We start from the raw sequence: 26,483 nt of genomic DNA, 5'->3' as shown, positions 1-26,483 counted from the left end.
GAGCTAAGGTAAAAACATTAAATCTCTGAATGCTGGAAGAATATGAAAATCGTTTCTCTCAATCCTAAAAGCAAGGAAGCATTGTCAGGGATTTCAAAAATATTGGAAAGTCTCATTTAAATCTAAATATCTTTTTTTATTATAAATTGATCATCATAAAATACTAGCCTTTTAAAGTCATATTTGGGATGCAGGAAAAGCATCAGGTTCATCGGACTTGCTCCTTCCTGCCTGTGTTGTTAACATCTCAAGACACCTTCGATTTTCCTCCCTCTTGGTCTCCCCCCAACCATCCCGCAGGTTCTTTACAACATTTATTTGGTGAAGGTCAGTTATGGCTTCAGCAAATGAGTGGTCTGACCTCAGGTTATTAATAAGAAATAAATGTGTACAAAAATATCTTGTTCATCAGAAAGCAGAGTTTGTTTTCCTTAAGCTATTCCATGCAGAAAGGATTTGGACATTTACAACAAGAAAGATGACTTACTCAGGCAACTTTTTTTTTTTTTTAACTTTCCTTTCTCATATTGTCTAGTTTAGATAGAGTTTGCAGGTCTTAGACCAATATTCCATACAAATTCTTTGGAGCAGATTGAATTGACAGTCCTGTCCCTTCTCAGCTGTATTACAAAAGGAAGCATACACTTAACACCAATGACCCGTCAAGATGCTTAAACTGTTACAACCAGTTTCTGAGAAGTACATAACACGCAGATAGGAAGCAAGTACATATTTGCTCTTTGTTGATTTATCCCCCTCTAAAAAATTGTTACAAAGTCTTATCCTTAAACAGAGACATAGAAAAATCAGTGTATTCACTGTCTCCAGTTATTTACAGCAAAAATTACAGAGACAGCATACATTGTATTAGACCTTCCACAAGCATATATTAAAAGTAATTACATTTGAAAAAATATTTTTATTTTTCCTCTACATTTCTACAATACATACTCAGTTTTCTGTGGGTGTGGTTTTTCATTCTTGTGTGTGTTAGTCAGATGAAGCAGACGGTACTGTGCTGGGATGTGGGATCTGTAGGTTTGCACAGGCACCTAATGTGTGTCTCTGTGTTAGGTGCTGCCAAAGGGAGTGAATTCTCTCCCTCAGACTCTGCCCTAAGAGTACAGTCTAATATAAAGGTTGTGCCACCCAGCTGGGGTGCAGCCCCCTGCGCTTTTTTTCAACTGGGTTTATTCAATTTCAGTAACCTTGTGCTTTATTTTTGGCCATGAGAACAACTACTGAGCTGTTTTTTCTGATCCACTGGAGGTCGTACAGGAGACCAAGATTACTATGGCCACTTCAGAGGAATTCACTTCGGAGGAACTTCAGCAGCTTAGGAAAAAAGTGCACAAACTGACAAGCCCCATCTGCTGCATAGGAATCTATGGTCCTGCACTTCAGAGCAATGGAGGACTACATCATCGTGACTGCATTATAAATTCTTTAGATACAACTAAGGGGAAACAAAACTTGGCTCAGCTATGGAAGCCAGACATTGAAAGAAACCTGTTGAAACTCAAAAGTATAAAGATCGAGCATTTGATTTTCAGAAAAAAAAGTGTCGAGAAATCTAGCCACCTGGCTTATGAAGCACGGAGATCTGGGAAGACAATTGAAATGTCTTTTGTTAAGTCATCACTAAATCGAATTGTTTTCATATTTAGACTTTTGCTTTTTTTTTTTTAACTGACATCTCATGATAGCCTATGATATAGACAAATAATGGAAACAGGACAAAAGCTCCACCTCCACCCTGACCCTCCACCCTAAAATCATTCATTTCTAGGTGGCCAGATTTGCTTCCTCTGAACAGGCCTTCAGATTTTCCTTTACACCAGAGTTGCAAACTGCAGGCCCCCATCTACCCAGAGATGTAATTTTTTTTAGTCTGCACTAAACTCTCAATCAATTCACATAATTTATAACTGGAGAGATTTTATACAATTCAGAAGCTTTAGCAACATTTCTACTTTAGCTAACTGGTCGACGTCCCTTTTCAGATGGAACTTTTTTGGCTAGCTCACCGCTGGACAGCTTCACTCATACGCACTGACTCCAGTCCTTTTAGGCTTTTAGATGGGTAACCCTTGCTACAAATAAACATGTACCACTGGTCCTGAGACTACCTTCCCCTTGGCTACCCCCCTCCACAGCACCCCGGTGGTTGTCAACTCTTGTTAAAAACCCATATGTTTTCCCACATCAGGCTGCTGCTTGTACAAAGAATTGGAAACAGAACATCAACTATCACTTCGTCTAAAGCAGATGGTGGGGCTTTTCCATCTTTATACAAGAGACTTTGTGCAAAGTTTCACTACAAAAGCACACTCTAAAATTATTGCTGTTCTATTGGATGGTGGTTCTGTCAGAGCACAGACATCCTTGACTGAATTTTCTGCCAATTGTAGTAACTTCATGGGAAACCAAAGTTTATAGGGAAAAAAAAGTGAGAAAAATAATTTCTTCTGTTTTCCAATAAAGTAAAATAATAAAAACAAAGAACATGGAACAAAATTGACATTTGGATCTGACTGATTTTTTTAAAAAGCTGGTGAAGTTTTAGCTTGTCCTTGGGACACAAGAATTGCTTTTACTTTCAAGCCTGGTTCACATGGGATTATAGAGCATGGGTATTAGTGAGTTGACTATCCATGTCCCTAGTTTTTACAAACAATTTAGCTTGACTGCTATGAAGTTGTGTGTTTGAACAAGCAGCTGCAACAGGAAATAAACTGAGGACTCTCTGGAACTTCTTGTTAATATCCAGAATTCACTATGATTGAGATTAAGCTCAAGAAACCGAATTCCCCAAGAAACAGTCTCTTTTTGCCCTCTCAGTGGTTCTTTAGTTCAGAGCCCTGAAGACAGTGTTAAAACAAGGGAAATCCTGAAAGGAGATGTTTGTAGAGTACATCTCCACCATCCACTTTCAGTTTTGGGGGATTAAAGGAAAAAAACAGAGAAAAGGATACAAAGACCACCCTGATTATGAGCAGTAGGCTGTTAAACCAGATTTGCAACCCCTTCTTCTCCCATATTTCCACCTAATTTTGTCTTTCCTTTTATAGATACACTGGATACACTGGAATTTGAATTCATACAGCTTAATCTCTCTTGCAAGCTTCATCTAATGCCACTTAGATTGCTGTATTTTCCTTCCTCAGAGCTTGTAAGGAAGGTTGGGTTTGCTGGGCGATACATACTCCTATAAATGAAGTGGCTGGATCATTTGATTCTTAGCAGATTTTAGAAAATGAGACTAAGTTGTCCTTAATCCTGTGCAGTTTAGCAAGTCCAAATAGTAAAAATAAATTCAGTTTACAGCATGAAGGTACTGCTTGCTGGTCTGAAAGCCTTGTCAGAGAGGTTGCCTCGTTGGCATATCTAATTTATGCCATTTACATTTTGTTGTCATTTTCCTGTTTTCTCCTCTTGCTTCTTGATGTACCTTTTTTTTTTTTTAAATGAAACATCCCTGAGTGGATACAGTGCAACATCTGCATCAAGCAGTGATTGTCATTTACAAAGCATGAAGTGAAAAGTACAGGTCATGGGTTCTTTCTGCCAGTGCACACTTACCATATGTGCGTTGTGAACATTTGCTAGATTTCATGGGGAAGGGACAAAGATTGCAGGTGATTATGAAAGCTGTCCTTACCAAAGTTTCAGAATACCTCAAGCTGCTCAAAGCATGGCTTTTAAAGATGTTTTGTTGCCTTTGAAAATAAGATTATGTTCTTTCTAAGGGACAGATGTGGCATCTGTGGCCAAAAGTGGAAATATTTTCTCTCCTGAGAAGGAGGTACAGGTTTCTATTTTGCTGTGGTTCAGTTGCTAGCTATTTCCTGTCCCTTAGCTTCAAAAGATTCATGCTATTCCAATGAAATGCTTGCACTAGTGGAAACGACACAAATTCAAATTCAGTACCTGCTGAGGCAAATGTGGGGAACAATCTTTTTCCTACATTGCCCATGGGACAAGGGAGGAAAAAATTCTAAGCCACTTCATCAATTGAGCCAATTTAAATCCTCTAAGGTAAATTGGAGGAAACAAATGATTCCCTTTGCAACTGAGCAGGAATTACAGGCTGACAATGGAAAACACTAAGCCAACAGAACAATGAAAACAAAGTTTGACATAAGTTCAAAGCTCAAAGGGAAACACCAAGTAGACACATTAAGCATCGCCTATCACAAGCCAATCATAAAACATACATTGCATTTGGAAACGGCTTGGTTTAATTGAGTGCCTTCCATTACCCTGTTTTCCTAGCAATCAGTAAAGTAATCTTTCCATTAGAAGGAAATATGACTCTTGGAATTAATTCTTTATACAAAGAGCTAGCAGGAGTGACATTTACACCAAAAAGAATTGAGTCCCTGTAGCAGCATAATAAGCAGTCTACAGCTGTCTTCTTAGACACTGAAGGTAATTTGGTTCAATGTTGTTAAATTAATTGAATATAACAGTAGTTGAGAAAGAGATTCATTATTTTAAAGCCTTTTTGTTTTTCCCCATTGATTTGGAACTCATCAATCATGAGGTGGGAAAAGACTGTTTTCTACAAGAAAAGACTATCACTATTGTTTGATATTAGTGAGAAGTTTTGTGGCATCGTGTTGACAGCTCTCAATGACGCGCGGTCACGAGACCGGTAGAGATTAAAAAAGTCTAAGTTTCCACTGATGGAAACTTTACAAAACAGGTGTATGTGTGTGTGCACAGGCTTGGGTGTTGTGTGAAAAGGAGAAAAGGACAGGTCTTCATGAGCTGGTGGCAGGGCCACACTTAGAAGAGGTCATCATTTTTATTGTCCTTAAAAAAAAAAAACCCTCACTTTGGATCAGATCAGACTAAAGACACAAGGCCTCCAGAGGACAGACAGAACAAACTCCTTGGAATGAATGCTCTTCTGATGATGCACTCGATTGCAGAGCAGGTGGAGAGGGAGAACTAGTGCTAGGAAGTCTGAATGTTTTAATCCTGATCTTTCCTCTTACATTCTGTACTTTGAAAAGTTGCTAAAATATAATTCCAGGCTAGATGGATGATACAATTATAAACTGCATAGGAAATAGTTTTGGCTTTGGGGTATATTAGTTTTATAGAATAACATCTTTTTTCCTAGTCTGCCAAGTTTTTGCTATATTTTTATAAGACAACATTTTGGAGTTGAAAAGCATAGAGGCCCAGACTAGAAGGACAAATAAAGTCCTGCATCCTCCTTTATTGCTTCTTTTTCTAACAAACTTATTAAAGAGAAGGAATATAAAGAAATGTTTTTTTTATTTTCTATATTTTCCTTCTACCTCTACTTTGCCAAAAAAAAAAAAAAAAAAGAATCGAGAGAAAATGTTTATATGAAATGGCATTTGGACCCTGGGTTCAGATTTGCTCTTTGACTCTAATTCTATTAGAAAAATATGCTGGTGGTCACAGTCTACAGACTGTATTTCTCTGTTGATGACAGAATAAGCACCAAAATTAAGTTTTTTCCACAAATTAAAATCTGAAGAAAAAAGTATCTTATGTATCCTGGTGAAAATTAGGAAAAGTCTGTTGTTGGGTCAAAAAAGTCCTGGACTCCACAATATTATCTGTGGTCTGACTCTTCAAACAGGAAAATGGCTCCCAATACTTATTTTTACCCCAATACGTACCATCTTGACAAGGCTTTGATGTCATTGATAGAAATAGAGTTTTTATACAGAGGCCATGCATTATATTTATTCTTTTGTAGAATTACTTCTGAATTGGTACCATCCTGCCATTGACTATAGATGAAAACTCTGGCTGGGAAAACAAAATCCTGATTGTCTAACACAACTGTAACATATAACACAGAAGGTAAATAATATAAGAGCCTGACTGAATCTCCATTGCTAGTAGGTATGGTATTTTAAGCCACAGAGCACGTGCATGTATAAGTAATAGTCTATATAATATTCTCAGATATTATATACTTATTACATACATGGCCAGTGCTTTCCAAGACAGCTATACATTTACACATGCATCAACTATCTAAAAACATAGAAATAGGTAAGCCTATTAAGTGGAATTTTCTTAAATTATATTTGAACAATCAACAGGAAAAGTAATCATGTAAAGTACCGCTCTGTTCTTGTATATATCTACAATAAAATTCTATAAACAATTGTCTCCCAAAACATACCCAAATAAAATAAAAAAAAGATAACACCCAGTGTCCTATATTGGTATATTTATGGTCATTTCAAAAACAAACAAACAATTAAAAGAGCCCCACTCAGGTGCATATTTACATTCTTTAAACTGTAGCGGTGAAAAATAATTCTATTAAGTGCAGGACATTCCTAATGTTGCAGTAGTGACATTTTTCTTAAGTCTTCATGTCTTCATGAACACATTGCTTTTGTCACAATGGTGATGCATCCATGATTAAGAGACAGTTCTCTTGTCGCCTTCACTTGCAGACGGTGGAACAGTCAGGATTAAAGAGCTCCTTGTATAATGGAGGAAAGAGTGTATTCACTATGTCTGGATGTGATTGCTTAAATACCTGCAGCTTCTCCCCGTGCAAGTTGCAAACTGCCGTGATGGTTGGTATCTTGGCTATTAACTGCAGAATGGAGAGACAGGGAAGGAGACAAAGGGGAATCTCATTAGTGCGCTGTCCTCTGAAGCAATGTTCTTCCTGGCCACAGATGAAGAGAAATGGCTTTGGAATAAGATGTTCAGAAAGAAAGAAGGCTCACTGTCAGTTTCTCCTTAAGAGAGAAGAATAGCCGTTCAGAGCAAAACAAAATAAAACACCTCCCCGCCCTCCATCCTCTAAAGGGAAAAAAGAGGAAGAAAGAGAGCAGGTCCAAGAGGCCAGGTTCATTGTTTTTAAATGAAATACCAACAGGAGGAGGTTTGGCTCAGTCTTTAGGAGTAGGGTGCTCTGAGGCTGGCTGGCTGAGTGTGAATCCTGGTTCCACAAGAGCTCAGAGGCTGTGCCATACTGTATGTCTCAGTTTTCTCATTTGTAAAATGGGCTTACTAATAGTACCTATTCATAGGATTGTTACATGGAGAAGAGGTAATTCTTTTAAAAGTGTTAATGAGCAGAGGAAAGAGTGTATTCACTATGCCTGGATGTGATTACCTAAATAGCTGCAGCTTCTCCCGGTGCAAGTTGCAAGTACTCTTAATGAGCACTGTAGGAGTGAACACAATTGTGAGCTAATGTTATTATTATCCATTATTCCCCACAGATTTTTTGATGTGACTATTAGACGTTTAGTTTTGGCAGGTGACAGTAATAGGAAGGCACAACCTACTGTATGAGATGTAATCTGTAATTATCTGCATTGCTTTGCTGTGAGCGCCCTGGCCCACTGTAAATCATACAATGAAACAATGAATCAAGAGAGAGTTGGGAGGTCACTGGCCCTCAGCTTCCTTAAGGAGGGCTTTTGAACACTCTTGGGAAAATATCTACTTGTGATTGTCGATTTTGATATGTTTTATAATAACTTAAAATATCCACAAATAACTAATGCTATATAGGTGTTCAGAAATGAACAACTGTGGTTTTTAACATAATTTAGAAACACTTAGAATATGTCATCTAACTATCAAAATTAGCTTAAAAACAAAAGTCATTGTGATCAAATTACTACGGAAATAAATTATATTCTCATACAGAGAACACTTAACGAAAATAGGCTTGATGGTTCATATAGCTAAGCAAAGATACACTTAAAGTGGTAATATTAAATAAAACCTGACTAATCACCAATGAAGTTCATTCACTGTACTTCCTATTCTATTAAAGAGTAAGAATTCATTTCAGCCTTTGAAGTAAGAGGAAATAGATAATTAGTTACTTTGTGGCTTTTCAAAATCAGAAATTTCCACTCTTTCATTAACTTCCCTTTTAGCAACTAATGACTATATAACCACACTACGAGAGATTTAAAAATAGCATCAGAATTAGAGCTGTTGACATATTCATTAAAGGGATGGAGAACACATAAAGAAGTCTGAGGTTCAGACTTTTCAACCTACCCATTTTCATTGCCATTAAATGATAGTACTAGAAATGAAAAATGTGGAATTTTTATTCATAGAATCCGTGTGAAATTTTAGACCGAGAATCAAGACTTTCTAGCCAACACTATAAGTTATCAATACTTAAACTTGTAGCAGGCACTCTGTGAAGACATCAAATGCACACAAACAACGTGGCTCTTGCTTATCTATGTGGGAAGACAGATGTAAATAGTTACCACACAGTGCAAAGCAGACGGGAAAACTGTGGTGGGTACTAAGAAAGAACAGTGCAAGAAATATTAGGGCATTGTAGAGTACATGAAGTTTTCAGGCGTTTTTCACCATCTCATTCCAGTGTGGATGCCTGGGCTGCTGGGCGTGGGCACAGGGCACGCGTGCCGTGCCTATGCTTATGGACACCTGGGCCCAGAGACCACAGGGCATGCGCATGTGTGAATGCTCACACCTGTGTAGAGGAGGTGATGGCTAAAAGAGCAGCGTCACTCTGAGAAGAGACCACGAGAGAGAACGCCAGAGAAAGGTCAGAGAAAGAGTACAATGATTCCTGGGGGCTGGGAGGTTTGGTTTCCTGCCTGCCTCCCAGCCCCCCTGCCTGGCTCGGGTCTGCTTCTTGGTGCCAGCCTCCCTGCCTGGTGTGACTGTGTAAATGGTTCCCTGAGAGAGCGTGAAAAAACCCGTAAAATCCACCGAGGGCTCCAGGACACTCCTTTCCGTCTGCGGCAGTGAACCTGCCCTGTGCTTGCTTGCACTAGAAATATTCTGGCTGCTTCTGACAGGTCTTCCCTGAGAAAGAACTTTCAGTGGAGCTCTGAAGGATGAGTGAGAGCTAATGAGGAACTGGGCGGGTCTCTGTGATTACCCCAGCATTAATGCATTGGGTATGGTGCTTGGTATATCAGAAATTCACTGTGGCAGGAGCAGTTAGTGTGTTCAAGGATAAAGCTGGAGGGGTGGGCATTGCCCGATTATGCAGAGTCTCACAGTCTACAGTAATGGCTTTGGAAGGGTTTTGAAGCAAGAAAAGAAAGATGAGTATTCCATTCTGAAAGAATGACTTTGGGTCCAGCTTGGAAAACTCTTCTCTGCTTTCATATGTGAAGAGTATACAAGTGTCCACTTAACTAGAGTCCTTTGGGAAATTATATAAGCTCCTTAGCCAACTGGTTGACATAGGAGACTCCAAAAATTTCACAACACTCCTTGTCCATTATAATTCTCCCTGAAATAGCTATTGAATGCAGAGAGACTTTGAAATGTTTCTACAATCATGTGCAATTGAGTTGATGATGTGCAGAACTCCTGAAACTGTAGCATGAGCTCTCTAATAACTGTTAACCTTTACTGCACACAAGAACCACTGGGCTGTTGGGGTTTACTCCTTGGGACTCTGTTTCAGTAAATTCAGGTGAGTTCAGACTTCATGTTTTGACTTTGAGAAACAGACTTTGAATTTAGATTCAAATCTAAATTTGCAATTGGTTTTCAAAACTGAAAAATAAATTCTTTATTGTTTTTGAAGGAGTTCTGGGAGTTGAATATAAAGTTAGCTCCTTTTCAGGAGGCTGACAAGGAAGTTGTCATGGCCAGAGAGGGAAAGTTTTTCATTTGCTACTTTTATTAGTTGGGTGAGGAACAAGTAATGAAATTCCTGTGTGCCATATAACACAAATAACATACAGGGAGGATTAGCCTCACCTTAAAAAAATATGGACTTGGAAGTCTGACTGCCTGGGTTTGCATCTTCAACCTTGTACTTATGACTGTATGATCTTAGGCAAGTCACTTAACCTCTCAACTTCCTTACCTGACAGATGGCAATTTTAACCATCCCTGCCTCCGAGGGCTAATATGAGGGTTAAGTGGTTTACTACAAACTGTCTATAGCAGTACCTGGCACAGAGTAGCCATATAAGAATTAGCTGGTATGCTTCCATTCCACATAATTCTTCCTTCAAAGGGAAAAATATTCAAGGCCACCCTTGTTCATCCAAATTACATGGAAGGCAAGAACCCAGCTTAGTCCTTAACCAATCATCAAAAATTAAGTCTGTATAGCATGTATTAATACATGGCAAAACCAGTCATTTATTGATACAGAAATGAAAAAGCAATATCATATTGATTTTCATTTTCTGGTAGCAATTAAAGTCAGTTGCTCATTCAATAAAGTAGAATCCTAGGTACTACAATTCTTAAAGTATTCTCTGTTCCTTTAGAGAAAGGGTGGCATGGGAAACAGAATGTATGAAAGCATGACCAAAACCTTCTACAGTTGTTTATCTGCACTGGACATATTTAATAATGTGTTTGGTTTTGCGAAGTGAATGTTGACTCATGTCTTTCCTGCCCAAAAATGGGGTTTACAAAACATTTGGTTCAGGACCTAGTTTTTCCCTCTTGTAGGTTTTGGATCCTATTCCTGTTGCTCATCTGTAAAATGGGTTGAATGATGAGAAATGCTATTTGTTTAAAAGCATTGGGAGACATTGAGCTAAGAGCACTAAGAAAGGTAAAATGCTTCCCGACCCTCTGTGCTCTTGGAAGAGGCTGATTTAAAGCCATCTAATCTGCTGTAGAAATAGAAGTGCTGACTGGGGCATCCATCACTCTGGAGGCACAATGGACCAGTAGGCTCTGTGGAGGCGGCAGTAGCACTTGTCAGAGCCCAGGAGGGCCTGGTTGAGGAAGCAGCAGGCAGTCACTTATTGCTCATTAATATTATGCACTGCTGCTGGGGGACCCCCATTTCAAAGGGAGCTTAGAGCAGCCTCAGCAGCAGTTAATGGTTCTACAACTTTTCAAACAGCTGGGGAGGTGATCCAGAAGCACTTGGAGATGGAGGGGGTAGCTGATTTCAAATCATCATGACATTTCTTCATGTTTAAATAATCCCCATAACAGACATAGACAGAGGGTCTGTAAAAAGGCATTTTCACAGTCATCTCTTTCTTACGACTAGCATTTCCTAAAAGAAGGAAGCTTTAACTTATACCTACAGGGGTCTATAAGAATAAAAATCAACTGCTTGAGGAGAGATGATAATACTATTTTTGCTTTTCTGAGGATGATTTTATGAGGAATCACAATTTTGTAACATACACTTCCTGTTGGGAAAAAGGATCATTCAGAGGGTAAAACTAGTAATCTTGTTCATCAGGGCTTCCAGGTGCTCAAGAAGCCCTCCAACCTGAAGGAGGAATTCAACAATGGTTTGATCAAAGTGAAAGAAACTTCAGAAATATCAAGTGAGGCCAAATACATCTATGCCACTTGCCCATTCACTTTTTCTTGGGGGGGGGCTTTGTTTAGCTAAATCTAGACATTTGGATTAGAATTATAATATCAAAACTGAGATATGAGTCCAGGTCATAAGCCCTCCCTGCCCCATTTATATTCTATTCTTGGCATCTGGTTGGATTGAATCTTCTTTTTACTCTAGCTAACTAAAGTGGAAGTGAACACGTGGTTCAGCTGGGGTTGGAGTTGGAAAATGTACAGAGAGCAATTTACTTTCCAAATACAACAGAAACCATGAAGAAGCTAACAATCTAAAAGCTAGATATATTTCACCATGCAGCCCAAGAAAAAAGAGAAAACAGGTATTCAGAGAGGGACAAAAATGAAGTGGATATCCAAAAAGAGCAAATCATCTGAGACAGAGAATTCTGAATGCTTGTTCTAGTACCTCCTGCAATGGGGACTGAAATTTTGACCTTAGGTTCTGTGAGCTATCTCTATTTCATTTTACTATTTTCCTTTTTGCTTAAGTGAATTCTAATATATTGACTTGCAACTAGATATGTGAAGAGTAACCTCAAAATCCCCCTTCTTATTTATAGACTATTGGTTGTCCAATGGACAACACCTGAATTCTGGCTTGGAACTATAGTGTGTGTCAGCAAACACAAATTAGCTAAAGTTGATTGAAACAATTTGGGTTCTAATAGGAATTCCTCAGGGAAACCACTGAAGGTCCATGTTATTTGCCATTCTTGCCTTTTTATGGCACATCAAACATACTCATAATAAATGCAAGTGAGGTAAAAAACTATCCCAGGAGAAAGCTGTTTTTTTAGTATGGATTTGGAGTTCAAAAACTTTGGTGGTCTATTGAACTTTTCTAACATTATTTTATCTTATCTTTTCCCTTTTCTAACATTATTTTAATGTATATACCATGTAAGATAAACTGAGCAGGGCCTCTGGAGTGCCTGGTTTCACCTGGATACTGGTTACATGGACAGATATGTTAATTTTGTGATAGATCATTGAGTTATTTATGATTTATGAACTTTCAACATGTATTTTTTTTTAAAGTATAGAAATTTGAAAGGTTCTTTCTTAACTGAAGAATGGGGAAGCTCAGATCACAAGGCTGCCCCATCTGGTGGGGCTCCCAAGTGCTGATGTGCTAACTGTGCTGTTCAGGATTACATTGAACCCAAATCCTTAGTCCCGCCTCCTAGGAATTCTAATGAAATGCCTAGTGTCTTGCAAAAGGAATAAGCAGACTTGAAAAATAAACATTTCATTATTAGTCATGGTCCAGTATATTTTGAACTCACAGAGAAAGTAAGGTAAATCAGTATAAATGATCCTTTGTGGCTTTTGTTGATCTCTCAATCAGTGTTTGCTCTATAGATACTATATATGTGCAACACGGTATTTTTTCTATGTCTTTATGGTAATAGCTCTATTAATGTGAGGGTAACCAGGAATGTCTTCTTTGGGTAAAATTTTAATTATCAACATGTAAAATAAGACTGTGCAAGCTTTCCAAACTTTTACGTTTTTATTTAGTGATTTGGTACTTTTAAAATGGGGAGAAAAATTCCCTCTCTGCTGAATATCAGGTTTTGTTACTATTATGCTAGAAAAAACTTAGCAATTAAGGAGTTAGTGAACCTCCTGGCATTTACATTTCCCTATTTGACCTATCACAATTCTCCCTGGGAAGGATGGAAACAAGGAACTTCTTTCTGAACTCAAACATTTAGAAGTTGCTCAGAAAGGAACAGTTTTGGCTCTGGAACAGCTTAATTGGATTAAAATTCTGCCCCTTTCCCCCTTACAAGCTGGTTAACCTTGGCGAGATGTATAATTACTTGAAGTAACAGCCTTCTCCTTTTAAAGTAAGATGAGAGTTACATATCATTTTAAGAATCTCTGAGTACTGTCCCTGTCACATACTGAATGCTCAATCACTCTCCATTATCACATTCTTTGGATCAGTCATGTGATTCTCATCATGCATTGCTTTTCATTGCAGTCATTGAGGTCTAAGGTTTTTGTCTCCATATCAGGTGAACTTGTGATATATGTTTGCATACCTGGAATGTTTTAGCTACAATAAATATTTGTGAAGAAAAATAATGACTCTTAGAAACACTTCCTACCGGTCCGTTTCCATGTGAGTGTTTCTTTTGCAGTATGAAAGTTGTGGCCTTGATGTTTCAGTAAAATAGTGCATTGCACAGCTAAAGAAACCATAACTAAAATGACAAACACCCTACAGAATGGGAGAAAATATTTGCATACCATACATCTGACACAAGGCCCATATTAAAGACCTATAAAAGACTCACACAACTCGACAGAAAACAACCAGATCAAAAAATGGGCAGAAAAGCTAAATGCAGGCCTCCCCTAGTGGCGCAGGTGGTTGAGCACCACGCTGTGAAGCTTTCCGCAGCCTCTGCAGTGCTGGTTTGATCCCGGCCGGCCGGCGAGGGTCCCACATGGTGTGGTAGACCTTGCCTGTCGCTGCCCCCCTCAGCAGTGTATTTCGTCAGTCTGCCTGTTCTGTTCCCTGCTCTGTCTCTGGTGAATCCTCTCACCCGCCCGTGAATCTGGCCTGTACCCCGGTTCTTGTATAAACAAATAAATCTTTAAAAAAAAAACAATAAAAAGAAAAGATAAATGTCACTTCTCCAAGGAAGATAAAAACCATGACTTTGACCATGAGTGTGTTGCCACAACCTGGCCTTGGCTGGAATGGCCTGTTTTTGTCCTTCATCCTCTGTCCCTCTGGCCAGGGCAACAAGAATGGCCAGGGAATTATAATAAAGGAAACCCACAGGCCAGAGAAGATATTCACCACCAGTTTTGGCAGTTCAAACATTCATTGCTTTATCTCAAGACTTGGTGAAATATGTTTGTTTCTTCACTTACTGTAATGGTAGAACATCCAAAGATACATTAAAGTTATCACCCTGGACTGAGCAGTGAAGGACAAAAGAAGATGCCAGGAGGAACCTCTTTTTTCACTCTTCAAGTCAAAGAATATTATACTGAAGGAAACTTAACGACCATTCAGTCCACCTACTCATTTTCCAGCCAAGAAAAATGAAGCCCAGAGAACAGATGGGCTGCCTCCCCAGTCAGATGGGGCTTAAAAATATATATGAAACACACACACACACATATGTATACTTTTTCTGTGAGCTTTAGTGAAAGTGACCAGTGTTTTCTCCTTTCCTAGCTTCTCAAATCCAGGATCCAGTCAAATATATTATTCAGATCACACTATTCCTTGTACCTTCTTACCTCCATGTCATTGCCCCCATCACTTAGGAAGCCATATTCCACTTCCCAACCCCCAACTTTTGTCTTTTGAAATCATTTTCATCCACAAGTTTTTTGCCCATATATGCTATCTTTTGGAGTAAAACTTCCCTAATGAAATGAAATTTTTTCTATCCACTAGAATTACAACAACAGTACTGTCACACTACCTATTGTGGATCATGTAGTTTGCTTATATTTACTTCATTTAGTCTTGAAAATAACTATATGGCATGGCTACTATCTTTAGTCACATTTTATAAATGAGGAAACTGACTCATGCAGAGGTTAAGTCACTGATCAAGTGTCACTCAGCTAGCAAGTGGTTCTAATGGTTTTTTTAATAAATATGCTACATATATAATCTAAAATAAGAAACTAGATTCTTTACTAAGGTTTCTTTTTTTCCCACAAGCAAATAAACAGATTAATATATAGGTATTGAAACCTTCTAGCTAATGGATACTTTAACTTCAGCATATGGGCATGTAGAAAATGTGGTGGAGACTGTTCTTTCAGGATGAAATTCAATGACGGAGTCCTACACCTCTCACCTGAGATCTGTTAGGGGCCAAACTGATTAACAGTAAAAATATTCTTTGTACATTACCAGAGGGCAGATCTGCCCCATTTCTTGGAAGTTTAACCTGAGCCTCTGGATTTGACTATCACAACTGGGTATATGTACATTTTTCTGAAGATAGTGTGCCAGATTCCATAAATTGTCTATAATTACCAAAAAGGGTCATTACTGTTTGGAGATATTGTGGAGGCAGAAGAGCTCCATGATTATAAAAGCAGAAGGAGCATTCTGAAATGATGAGAAGCATCTGTGGTAGGGTAGAATAGTTTTTCTGAGGCTCACTTACTCTTTTTGGGGAGTGTGGGTTTAATGAGAGGGTATCCTTAAATGTTTATGATGTCATTGTCCTTAAAGAGTTAAAGTAATCTGGAGACTTAGCCCCTTTCCCTATCTCCCAGAACTCGACAGCGAAGAAATATGACATTTTGACAAATGGAGTGACTTTATCCAAAGTCACATAGTTCAGAGCTGGGATAAATAAGAATCCAGTTCTTATTTTGTTTTATGGTCCTCCACATTAGTTCAAATAACATCCTATTAAAGTGATGACTATTACAAGGAAGGGGCCACACAAAAACCCAATATCCACACATGAACTGTGGGAGCAATGCATTGTCATCTGCCTCCAATTAATTTTATACAAGAAATAATCCTTTTCCTATGCTTTCCTTTGTCTTCAGTGTTGCAACATTCTTTTCAGAAGGAAAGAGCTGAACAGTGTGTTTTTCTCACTACAGATTGAGGAAGGAGAGTTGAGCTGACCTAGAGTTAACACTACTTTTTTTCCTTGTTATTAAAGATCTTTCATTCTTCAATTTCTCTGAAATCTTTCTACCTCACATAACTTAGCTAGCCCAGGAGGTAGAAAATGACGTAAGCAGGAGAACTTTACTCTCCTGGGGAATAATAATCATTTCTTGATGTCTTAAATTTATGCAGTGTATATATCTCATTTGAACTGAAAAACACACTTGTATAGGAACAGGAAATTATAATCCTTATTTTATAGGTGATGACATCAGGTTTTGTTTTGTTTTTTTTTTTTTGAGAAGTAGACGTTATTCCTAAGCAAAGGATGTTTAACTCTGGATTTTATCAAGAACTTACTTTTAGAGTGGTAAAAAAGGGGATCAAAGTCTTTGGGAGATATCAAATGTAGGATATACCCTTGTTAATTAGAGAGGTGTATTTATGTATTTATGTTAAAGAGCAGTGCTAGAGAAAAATGTATATATTCACGCTACTGTTTTTCTGTTCTACATGCTGAGAACATGTAGAAGTTTTACCTTTGAGACAAAATGAGAAAGTTGAGGCGCAAGGGCAGGTGATTTGTCCTTGCCTAAATAGTAAGTGGAAAGTTACATCAAAGGGAACTGTCACTCTACAGTGTGGAGATGTTCTTCCCTTGATGCCTTAATTTTAACAAAAATGTTACCATAATGAAGCAGAATATTTAACTCATGGAGGTTTTTTATAGCAGTACTGTGCATGTGCAAAGAAAAAATCTGATAGTATCTTCAAATAGTTTTCCCACTTTTTTAAAGAAAAGAACTTCAAGAGCAAAGTGGGAGGGTTTTAATGATAAAAATATAAAGAGTAGGATTTCTATCATCTTTAACAAGAATAAGCTCCATTTCCTAGTTTATTACCCTCTAAAAATTCTAGTTCTTAAGAAATCAAAGATAGTTTAAATTTTAAAATAACGCTGCATATCCATCATTAGAAAATTACTTCTTTTATGATCATTTTACTTTGGTCAACAACTGTTTCTCCATATTCTTCTTAAAAATCACTATTGTCAGTTAAGCTGGATCAATAAATTGACTGGGGTGTTGCATAAAATTTGCCTCTGACATGCTTTCCCATTTTGAAAGAACTTTAGGGCAAGTCTTACATGACGATATTAGAATTGAGCAAAATTTCCAAGTTTTCAGTCTAATCTACTCCAGGTAGAACTGCCATTTATAACATACTCAAGGAAACCAAAAATTGTCTATTATAACACAACTTATGACAGGGAACTTGCTACTTCACACAGTGGTCTAACCCCCTAACTATTTTCATTACAGCTCCTTATTTTTTTTAAAAAAAAATGAACTGCTTTTAAATTTTGCCCAGACTGGACTCTTGAAAGTAGCATAAAGTCTCCTCTCCTTCACATATACATTTTGAAGAGTTCTTTCCTTACTATAAATTATTGTTCTCAGAGGAAAAACCCTCAGTTCCTTTGATTTGTTTTCCTATTCCTGGGGATCTGCCAAAACCAGCCTTCTCTTAGAAAGTCATTCTCCTCTCGATCCATTATAACTTACTAAGCTCCCTTTCAAAACATAACCTCCAGATTTTGGAAACAACTTGAGTGCTCAATGACAGATGAATGGATGAAAAAGATGTGGCACATACACACAATGGAATATTATTCAACTATAAGAAATGAACTCTTCCATTAGTGACAACATGGATGGAGCTGGAGGGGATTATGCTAAGTGAAATAAGTCAGAGGAGAAAGACAGATGCTGGATGATTTCACAAAACAAAGCAACCTGTACTAAACCAAAACAAAGCCTAGAAATACGACTTCAGCATTCAGCTACTAAAGGGGAAAGGTGGGGTTAGGAACAGAGGGGAAAGGGACTCTCGTGGTGGATGTAGTGTGGTGATGTGTGGACCTAATGTCCTGAATCATATACATGTTATAAGTCATTGTGACCTCAATTAAAAAAAATCTGTAAGTTAAAATAAAAAAGTAAAATGGGCGATGCAAAATTTATGCACCTTTGCATAAATTATGTAACTTGCAGGAATTGTTGCTGTTGAGAACTGTCCTTTGCTTTATGAGTAGCTCTCTTTTGCTCACTATACTCTCTTTTTGGTGATAGTGGGTCTGTGATCTGAGGACCTACCTTTGCCAAGGTCTCATCATCAAGGTGATTCTTCTGAATCACGTGTTGAAGTGCAAAATAAATTTTTTCCTGAAGCTTTTGGACCTTTCTTGGTTCTATCAGCCAGGCTCGATCTGACAAAGGAAAAGAATTAGGTTAGCGGAGAGGGAATGTAAACTTTGTTTAGTGTCACCTACACATGGCTGAGTTTCAGACCCATTTCAAATTACTTAGCTCTGACTTTCTCCTGAAGATATGTGATTATTTATGTAAAACCTAAATATTTTATTGGTGAGGTAAAGACAGCAATGCTCTTTTCCAGTATTAATACATTGATACTGGAAATCAAGATGGGGTAAAGGCATATGGTGCAAATAAACTCATTTTTTATTGTCTGTGATAATTTGCATCTCAACCTTTTGGATATATACTGAGATTTTCTTTCAATATAAAGGTTCATTACTTGTGAATAAAATGAATTATAAAATTCAAGAAAATTTCTTGTATAGAGTTTTTTTTTTGTATTCAGGACCCTCCTTTCCTTTTATACACTATGTTATAATTTATATAGTATAAGCAGGAATGAATTTCAAAAATTTATTCCTAAGTACTCTTTCTATATTTAATTTTTCAAGTGGTACATAGAATAATACTGCCTTTCCTCTCCCTCTTTCTCTTTTCCTTTCTTTTTTCTTTCCTCTCCTTCCCTTTCCTCTCTTCCTTCTTCCCTTGAAGCTTTATACACCACAGTGACAAAATTCAGCCCAACACTAATGCCTTAGGTTCTATGAAGAGACACCTAGAGTCCCCAAAGACTGACAAATACTCATGGAAAAGAACTTGGCCATGATCCCTCTGAACACAGTTCAGGTCAGGTGAGAAACTCAATTCTGTAATCCTAGACAGGACAAGGGCAAGTTTAGCCAACAGTTAAGCAACCCCTTACGTAACTGAGCACAAAAGTCTTCAGTGGCAATTGTCAATCAGAATAAATTAAGTTTCCCTCCCTTTCCCTTCCCTAAATTCTTTGGAACTGAATAAACAAGTGGCCATTATGGTAAGAACTGAGGGGAAGAGTGGGGTCTGGTGTGAGAGGGAACCCACATAGGCTCACAAATAGCTCTTCCCTCTCTTTTTGAATATAACCCCAGGCCATGGTGGCAAGTGAAGTATTTAGAGTTGCTGAATGTGTGCCTGAAGGTGGGTCTGCTCCCAGGGCTGGAAGGTTCCCCACTCTAGAGAATAAGCCAAATGTCATATCCAACAGAATTTGATGGTGCATGTTCTCTCTAGAAAAGGTTAAACTTTTCAGGTGATTTTTAACTCATAAGTAAGAGGTTAGTCTTCCTTGTGAGACAGTTATCTTTATGGATTGTTTACATTTGATGTGTACTGTTTTAAATATTTGCTGCTAGGTATTTACTAACTTAACACAAACATACCTCACAAGGACAATGACTTTTGCAGCAATCCTTTGAGTAAGTAGGAATCAGAGTGAAACCACCTCCCTCATCACAGACCACAGGCTTAGAACTAGTCTTTTACCTAAGTATACTCAATGGGAATAATCCATTGAGATGAGAAAATGTTAGGAGGAAAATTATTTGGCATGTGGTTGCTACCAGAAATAAATATTTCCTGTCACTTCTTGTATTTACTTGTGTGTTTTCAGGTTTGGGAAAGTTTCTTGAATTAAAAAAACAAAAAACCAAAAAAAAAGCCCAGAGAATTAACTTGATTCAGACAGAACCACAAAAGAAACTTTTAGTAATAACATTCTAAGTGATAATGAATTTCCATTTTTTTCAGATAAATTGGCTAAATAAAGAACAGAAGCCAATGAAAAAGTCTTTATGAGACATAACAATAATTAAATAAAGCCTGATAAAAATGAAGAGATTGGTATTATTGGTGCATACAGCTAGGAAGGCATGTCAAGGCATACCACTAGAGGTGAGATTAATTTTTCCTATCTCACTGAAAAATATGTTAGGGCAAACAAAAGAGATCTAGTCTCTATTTACTTTATTTTTTTTTTTTAAAGATTTATTTGTTTATTTATTTATACCAGCACTGGGTACAGTCAGAAGCGCGGGAGGGTGAGAGAATCCACCAGAGCCAGAGCGGGGAGCAGAGCAGGCAGAGTGACCGAAGTACACTGCTGAGGGGAGCAGCGGGCGGCAGGAGAGGTCTGCGCGCCATGTGGGACCCTCCTCCGGTGGCCGGGGAGCAGCCGGGGGTCGAACCGGCGCCGCAGAGGCTGCGGTTAGCTTCGCAACCCAGTGCTCAACCGCTGCGCCACCGGGGAGGCCCTCTATTTACTATAAATTGCCCAAAATTATCAAAAGTTTACTAGAGAAAATATGATTCTTTAAAGTTTCTCCTGAGCAGCTTGACTTAGGCAGGTGTAGTCCATGTTAGAAATAGTAAAACAGCTTTGGAAAGAAAGGCAAAGACTTCAGATCTCCCTACCTGGAGATATCAGAACAGCAGAGGAGAACAAAGCAATCTCCTCTTCAGTCAGTTGCAAGGAACACAAATTCTTTGCAAAGTCAAATGCTTCATTCACCAGGTCATCAGAACCTATTTAAAAAAAAAGTGAATTAAATAAAAATACTTAAACAGAATGCAGCAATAGTAAAAAAATCCCATAACAAAGCAGCAAAGGGGGGAGGGGCACAAAGAATGCAGTGCAGGACTATGGGTGCCTTGGTGGTGGGTGTAGGGGGTTAATATATATCCAAAGAGGTGCGAAACTGTACCTCTAAATCATATGGTGCTATTAAGCAATGTTACTTTAACAAAGTTATTACAACTGCATTTGTATGTTAGCACTTAAAAAAGAAGTCATTCAAGGATTTGTATACTATGCCTGTGGGTGCATGCATGTGCACGATATTTCTAGTAGGTGATATAGTGGTAATTATAGACTGAAGAAATTGGGCTACATCTTGACCAAGTAATGAATGTTAACATTATCAATGAGGGCAGATAGAAATTATGTGTACCCATTGTGACATCTGTGAATACATAACCTGAATCTAATTTTTAAATTTGAACCTAGTTCCAACTGAAAAATTTAAGTAATTTGGGAAAACTTTAGTATAAGGTTAGCATTCACAGGAAACCTAAAACATTATGGATTAGGACTGAGGGCTGTCTGTATTAATCACACTTTAACCTGGCAATGGAAGATACACAGTGGCCTCAAACTGAGGTATTAACTGTTCTTTATATAACACAGACAAGTATTTTTCAATTTGGAAACTGCATGAAAATTTGATTGAGGAGCTAGTATTCATTTATTTTTATCTTCTAATGAATGACTAGCAGGTCAATTTGCTTAGGCATTGTAAATTTTGGCAAAATAGTGTTTCATCTCTACACTGATCCTGATAAATGTTTATTTTATGAAGCTGGAAATATACCCAAGTTGCTTGCCAAGGGTTTTCCTCCTTTCTTGAAAATCTAGCCTTGGAGATGACATGGATGTATATCAACTGCAGAAGGATAACCTTGCAGCCCTGATGGGCTTGCTGTTGGCTGCTGTATCAACTAACAGCACAGAAGGTGAAAGGGCAGCGGCCTTCTTTGATGTCCACAGGCAAGACATGGAACAGATGGCACTATCAATCCTTAAAACCTTTCCTGGCCTCAGCCCATCTTTGCTAATGTCCTTCTTAACCACGCCAAGCACTGACAACTGAATGTGAGTGATACACAATTCCAAACAGGGATGGACTCTATCCCTGTCCTCCCACAGGAATGGCCTGGGGATCATTCCTGACAAGTTGCCACCCATTTGACCTGTGTTTCCAAAATTTCATGAACCAACAAAAAGCAAGCCCTTCTCTGGATGACAAACAAGTAAAGGGGCTCCTTTTTTCAGTGTCCTAACTAATGATTATAAATTTATATAAGAAACTTAAGTAACCTCTGAGGACCACTAGTGATCTATATAATATACTTTGTGAAGCAATAAACTAGAAGGTAAAAGAAAAGCTGCTCCTACAAGAAATGAACTAGAAAATATCCGTCTTCGTTTCTGAATGAGGCATGGTTGGCCTCAATAGGGCTCAAGTTTCGCTCCTTCTGCCATATTAGGATGATGTCCAATTGTAAGATTCGGAGAATTAGGTGAAACACTGGAGGATCACCTGGTGGAATCCTTTTGGAATAATGAGACTCACATTAAAGAATCATTTTTCATTTACTACTTACAATCTGAGTGGAAAAACTAATGGTAGCTAATAAAATTGCATTGAAAACAAAGGAAAACTTACCTAAGGCTTTGAACATTTGCATTCCTCCATATTTTCCTTCAAACAGAACAGTGTTGTTTAATGGGTTGAAGGCACGGCACATTCTCACTAAAACCACTTCCAAGCAACCTATGAGGGAAAAAATTTAAAAAATATATATATATAAATAATTATATATTTATATATATATAAAGCATACATATATGTGCAGCAATAAAGAGTTGAAAGACTTCCAAAAACTTCAGAACACACAGAAACATAGACACATACATACAAAAACTCAAGATTCCTTCCCTAATAAAAAATAAAAATAAAGTTCTCTTGATGCTTATATGAAGAATTAAAGATAAAATATACTATAAAGGTGATTAAAATGGAGAGGAGCAACAACATTTTAAAAAAGCATACAGTTCTTTCTATTTTATTACTAATATTAAAATCAGCTTCAACTCTTAAATCTACATTTGATGACAGTCCGGGAAGCAGGTTCAATCTAGTCTATTAACTTTTGCAGGAAATTTGCTGCTGGAAGAACCTGCTCTCTGCTTCTGCTTTGAACATAGCCATGTATATTTCAGCATTGATGGTTTTATATATATATATATTTTAAAGATTTATTTATTTATGCATACAAGAACTGGGGTATACATCAGAGGTGCAGGGTTTGAGAGGATTCACCAGAAACAGAGTGGGGAACAGAACAGGCAGATTTACTGAAATACACTGCTGAGGGGAGCAGAGGGCAAGACAGGAGAGGTCTGCTGCACCATGTGGGTCAGCTCCCTGGCTGGGGATCGAACTTGTGCTGCGGTGGCTGCGGATTTCTTTGTAGTGCTGAGACTTAACCCCTTGTGCCACCTAGGAGGTCCTGTATTTGATGGCTTTAAATAGGACTCCTTCAGTGTGTATCTTGGGGACTCGTATTACACTTGATGTTCTTTGAAACGAGGGCTTCTTCGTCAAATAAGTTTTGGCAAAATGTTGAATATCATCTCTCTATATGGAATTATAAATCAATATTCACAGAAAGAAGCTTGGAGAAGTCCTAACATGAAGGAGCTTCTTTAACTTTGGTGGATGTAGCATTTCTCTGAGTTCACTGCCAGCCTGATGAAGGCAGGACCCTTGTCTGCAGTCATAGGTACCATGTCTCCAAGACCTAGAATTGTCCCTGGCACATTGTAGGTACTTATCAAATATTTATTGAATAAATGAATTTACTACCTTTGTTTCCCCCTCTGAATACTTATTGACAGAAACTGCTGTGCAGTTTCTCCACATTTAGAGAAATGGGCTTTTCTGCCACTGAGTGTTGGAAGGTGACAATCAGATTCAGAAGTGACAAATTTGCTTGAGGGCCTGTAGGGTAAATGGTTTTCAGGCTTTTCTGCCCTCCCACCATTATGATTGCCCTGCCTGATGTGGCACCTGCAGTCATTACATTGTTGTAAGCTGTGTGGTTTACTTCTGTGGGCCATGGCAGCAGTATTGAGATATTCCCCAAGAGAAGCAGAAGCAGAAGAAAGAGGCAGGAGAGAGGAGAGAGAAGAAAGCCAGAGAAGGCCACAGTGAAGACTTGCCTGGGCTTGGAGGCCTTCTGGCCTTCTAGCCCCCCGGCACCCCTGCCTGCCATGTAACTGGTTGCTGCACTACATGTAAAAGCTCAGTAAAAGCCTGAGAAAGCCACTGAGGGCTCCAGGGCAATTTTACTAGTCTGCTCAGATCATAGATGAACCAGCTCTGTGGTCATCCTGGCACTACAGGGCCTCACATGGGTGATTTTATATTTAGGTCTGTTTTATTTCCTTTGTTCTACTAATTTTTCTTTGCCTTCCCTCACACGTCACCAAGCACAAGGACTAACACATAGGAGATAACTTGCAAATGGTAATTGAAACTATATTTTTCTCACAAAAATGACAAATACCAGTTAAGTATTTACAATGAGGAAGGCACTTTCCTTGGCCCCTTTCTTTCTTCTTCTTTTTTTTTTAATTTGCTCCTTGCAATACTCTTTCAGGTGAATTTTAGCCCCTTCATATAGATGAGGCTTCAAGAGTTTATGTATGAGTGAACAGTGTTTTTATTTTTTTTTTTTACTATTAGAGTTTCATATAAGGGTTAACATTTTTATGACAGGTAGAAATGTAAAAACTTGTGTGATCTAGTGGTACTCAAATGATTCATAGACAGTTTTTTTTTTTTCTTTCTGGGACTCAGTTACAAATACAATAAACCAGGTTCCCCTCTAGGAGATTCAGATTCCATGGGCCAGAGATGACACCTATGATTCAGAATAGCCAGAAGCTCCTCTGACACTGTAGTTGCAATTCTGATCTTGGAATCTATTTTTTTTTTTTTTTAGTTCTCCTTTATATTTTACAAATGAGGAAACTGCTATCTTTAGAGGTTAGATCAAGGTCACACATCAAGTGTGGCAGGTTCTATTTTTCAAAGAGAGGCACAAAGATATCTTTCATTTCACATCCTATTCTAGAACCTTACTATTCCTCCATTAAGCTATGGAACCCATGTCTCCTACCCCTGAACCCAAGTGGACCTTCATGTCTGTCGTGACTAATAGAGTGTGGTGGAACTAATACTGTGTGACTTGTGAAACTAAGTCAGAAAAATACTATACACTTCTGCCTTGTCTTCTTGGAAGCTAGCTTTTCAAACCAACAACCATGTTGTGAGAAAGTCCAAGAAGACCATGGAGAGACTCATATGGATAGGACCTGAGATCTCTAGCACAGAGCCCTGGCTGCACTCTAGACTATTAATCAGCACAAATTGCCTGCCACATGAGTTAGTCAGTTTGAAAGGAAATTCCCCTGCAGTTAAGTTGCCTTGGTGAACACTGCCTGGTGCAGGGACAAGCCATTTCTTGCTGACCCCTCTTCAAATTATAGTTTTGGAAGCAAATAAAAGAATTTTGTTGTCTGAGCTAAGTTTTAGGGTCATTTTTACCCAGCAATAGGTGATACATCAGGTTAATGTTTGAGTCAAAATTTGCATCAACTTATATCACTTGTTAAAGCAGCTTAGAATAAATATTCTATTTGGTCCATTTATTGGCTTCATGATATTGAACTTAATACTTCTCTGAATTTTCACCTCTTGTTTCATAAAATGGAAATAACAAACACTGACCCCCCAAATTAAATGGGATGTCATAGGTAAACAAAGACCTACATATGTATGTTATGTGTATAAAATTATCTTATTATTGTTACTATATCCCAGGATATGAAGATTAAAAACCACGGTCGTTTTTATTTTCTATTTTCAATCAGGACCAGGGAGACAATATTTTCCCTGTTTGGGTAATAACATCTGCAGAATTAATCATGTGCAGAGTTTCTGGAGCTACTTTCTAAGTGATTGTACCTGTGTCAGAGAGACTGTGAGAGGAGGGGTTGGAAAGATTAGAACGACGGGGAGTTTTCCCCATGTGTACTGGCTGCAGGCTAGCCTCATTAAAAAGATTGGAAATGACCACGGAGGCAGAATGCAACTACCCTGGATTTTCTCCCTCCACAGAAGGCAAGTAGTACATTTTAGAGCCAGCTCAGCAATCCAGCTACCTTGACACGCTAATTACTTGTTCTGCCTGTCAAGCTGGGTATCTCAACCTCTGCAATTAATAGCTCCACTTTCAATAACCAAAATTGTATTTGACTTCAAAGGGGAACTGAAGTATCAGGGAATTTTTTATAACAGAGTTTCCTTTTGGGAGGTGGTTGACAGTGTGGGTGGTGAAAATGAGCCATAGATTGGAAGGAGGATTTTCTAGAATCAACACAGTGCTAAGGATTGGCCACATCCTTGTCTAAAATAGGCCCCCCATGAGCCTCCTCTTTGCTTACCTGACTTCAGAAGTAGAATTTGATCATTTTGACAGAGCTCCATGAAGCCTGTTATCCGCTTTGCAAACTCCACCACATATTGGATGGCGTGAGTGATCTGGATGGCGCATTGCTGCCACAGAGCTTCCCTGGACTTCAGGAGAGAAAACACAGATGTGAGTGGAGCAAAGAACAACTTGGAGAGTCAATGACATATGAAAGCTTGCCCTACTGGTGCTTACCTTTCACTTGGGACCCTTGATGGGAATTTACACCATTCCCTTTAAAGAGACAATATTTT

At 38.3% G+C, this 26,483-nt stretch overlaps 1 protein-coding gene across 1 annotated transcript in view; it reads right to left on the bottom strand.

Moving 5' to 3' along the window:
- Positions 1-6,044: 6,044 nt before the first annotated feature.
- The window catches only part of RORB (RAR related orphan receptor B), a gene marked incomplete at its 5' end in the record, with an annotated part of 64,246 nt that continues 43,807 nt past the window's right edge, over positions 6,045-26,483 (bottom strand). Inside the window, 5 exons of the mRNA XM_084238765.1 lie at positions 6,045-6,604; positions 18,094-18,206; positions 20,545-20,655; positions 22,356-22,463; positions 26,204-26,336. Coding sequence (XP_084094891.1) covers positions 6,449-6,604; positions 18,094-18,206; positions 20,545-20,655; positions 22,356-22,463; positions 26,204-26,336 — 621 coding nt within the window. The 3' untranslated portion in view covers positions 6,045-6,448. The remainder of the gene's footprint in view (positions 6,605-18,093; positions 18,207-20,544; positions 20,656-22,355; positions 22,464-26,203; positions 26,337-26,483) is intronic.

The sequence above is a fragment of the Talpa europaea genome (assembly GCF_964194135.1).
Source record: "Talpa europaea genome assembly, chromosome: 7".
NCBI classification, from domain to species: domain Eukaryota; kingdom Metazoa; phylum Chordata; class Mammalia; order Eulipotyphla; family Talpidae; genus Talpa; species Talpa europaea.
The sequence above is the reverse complement of the archived record's forward strand: the minus strand, read 5'-3'. Positions and strand labels throughout refer to the sequence as shown.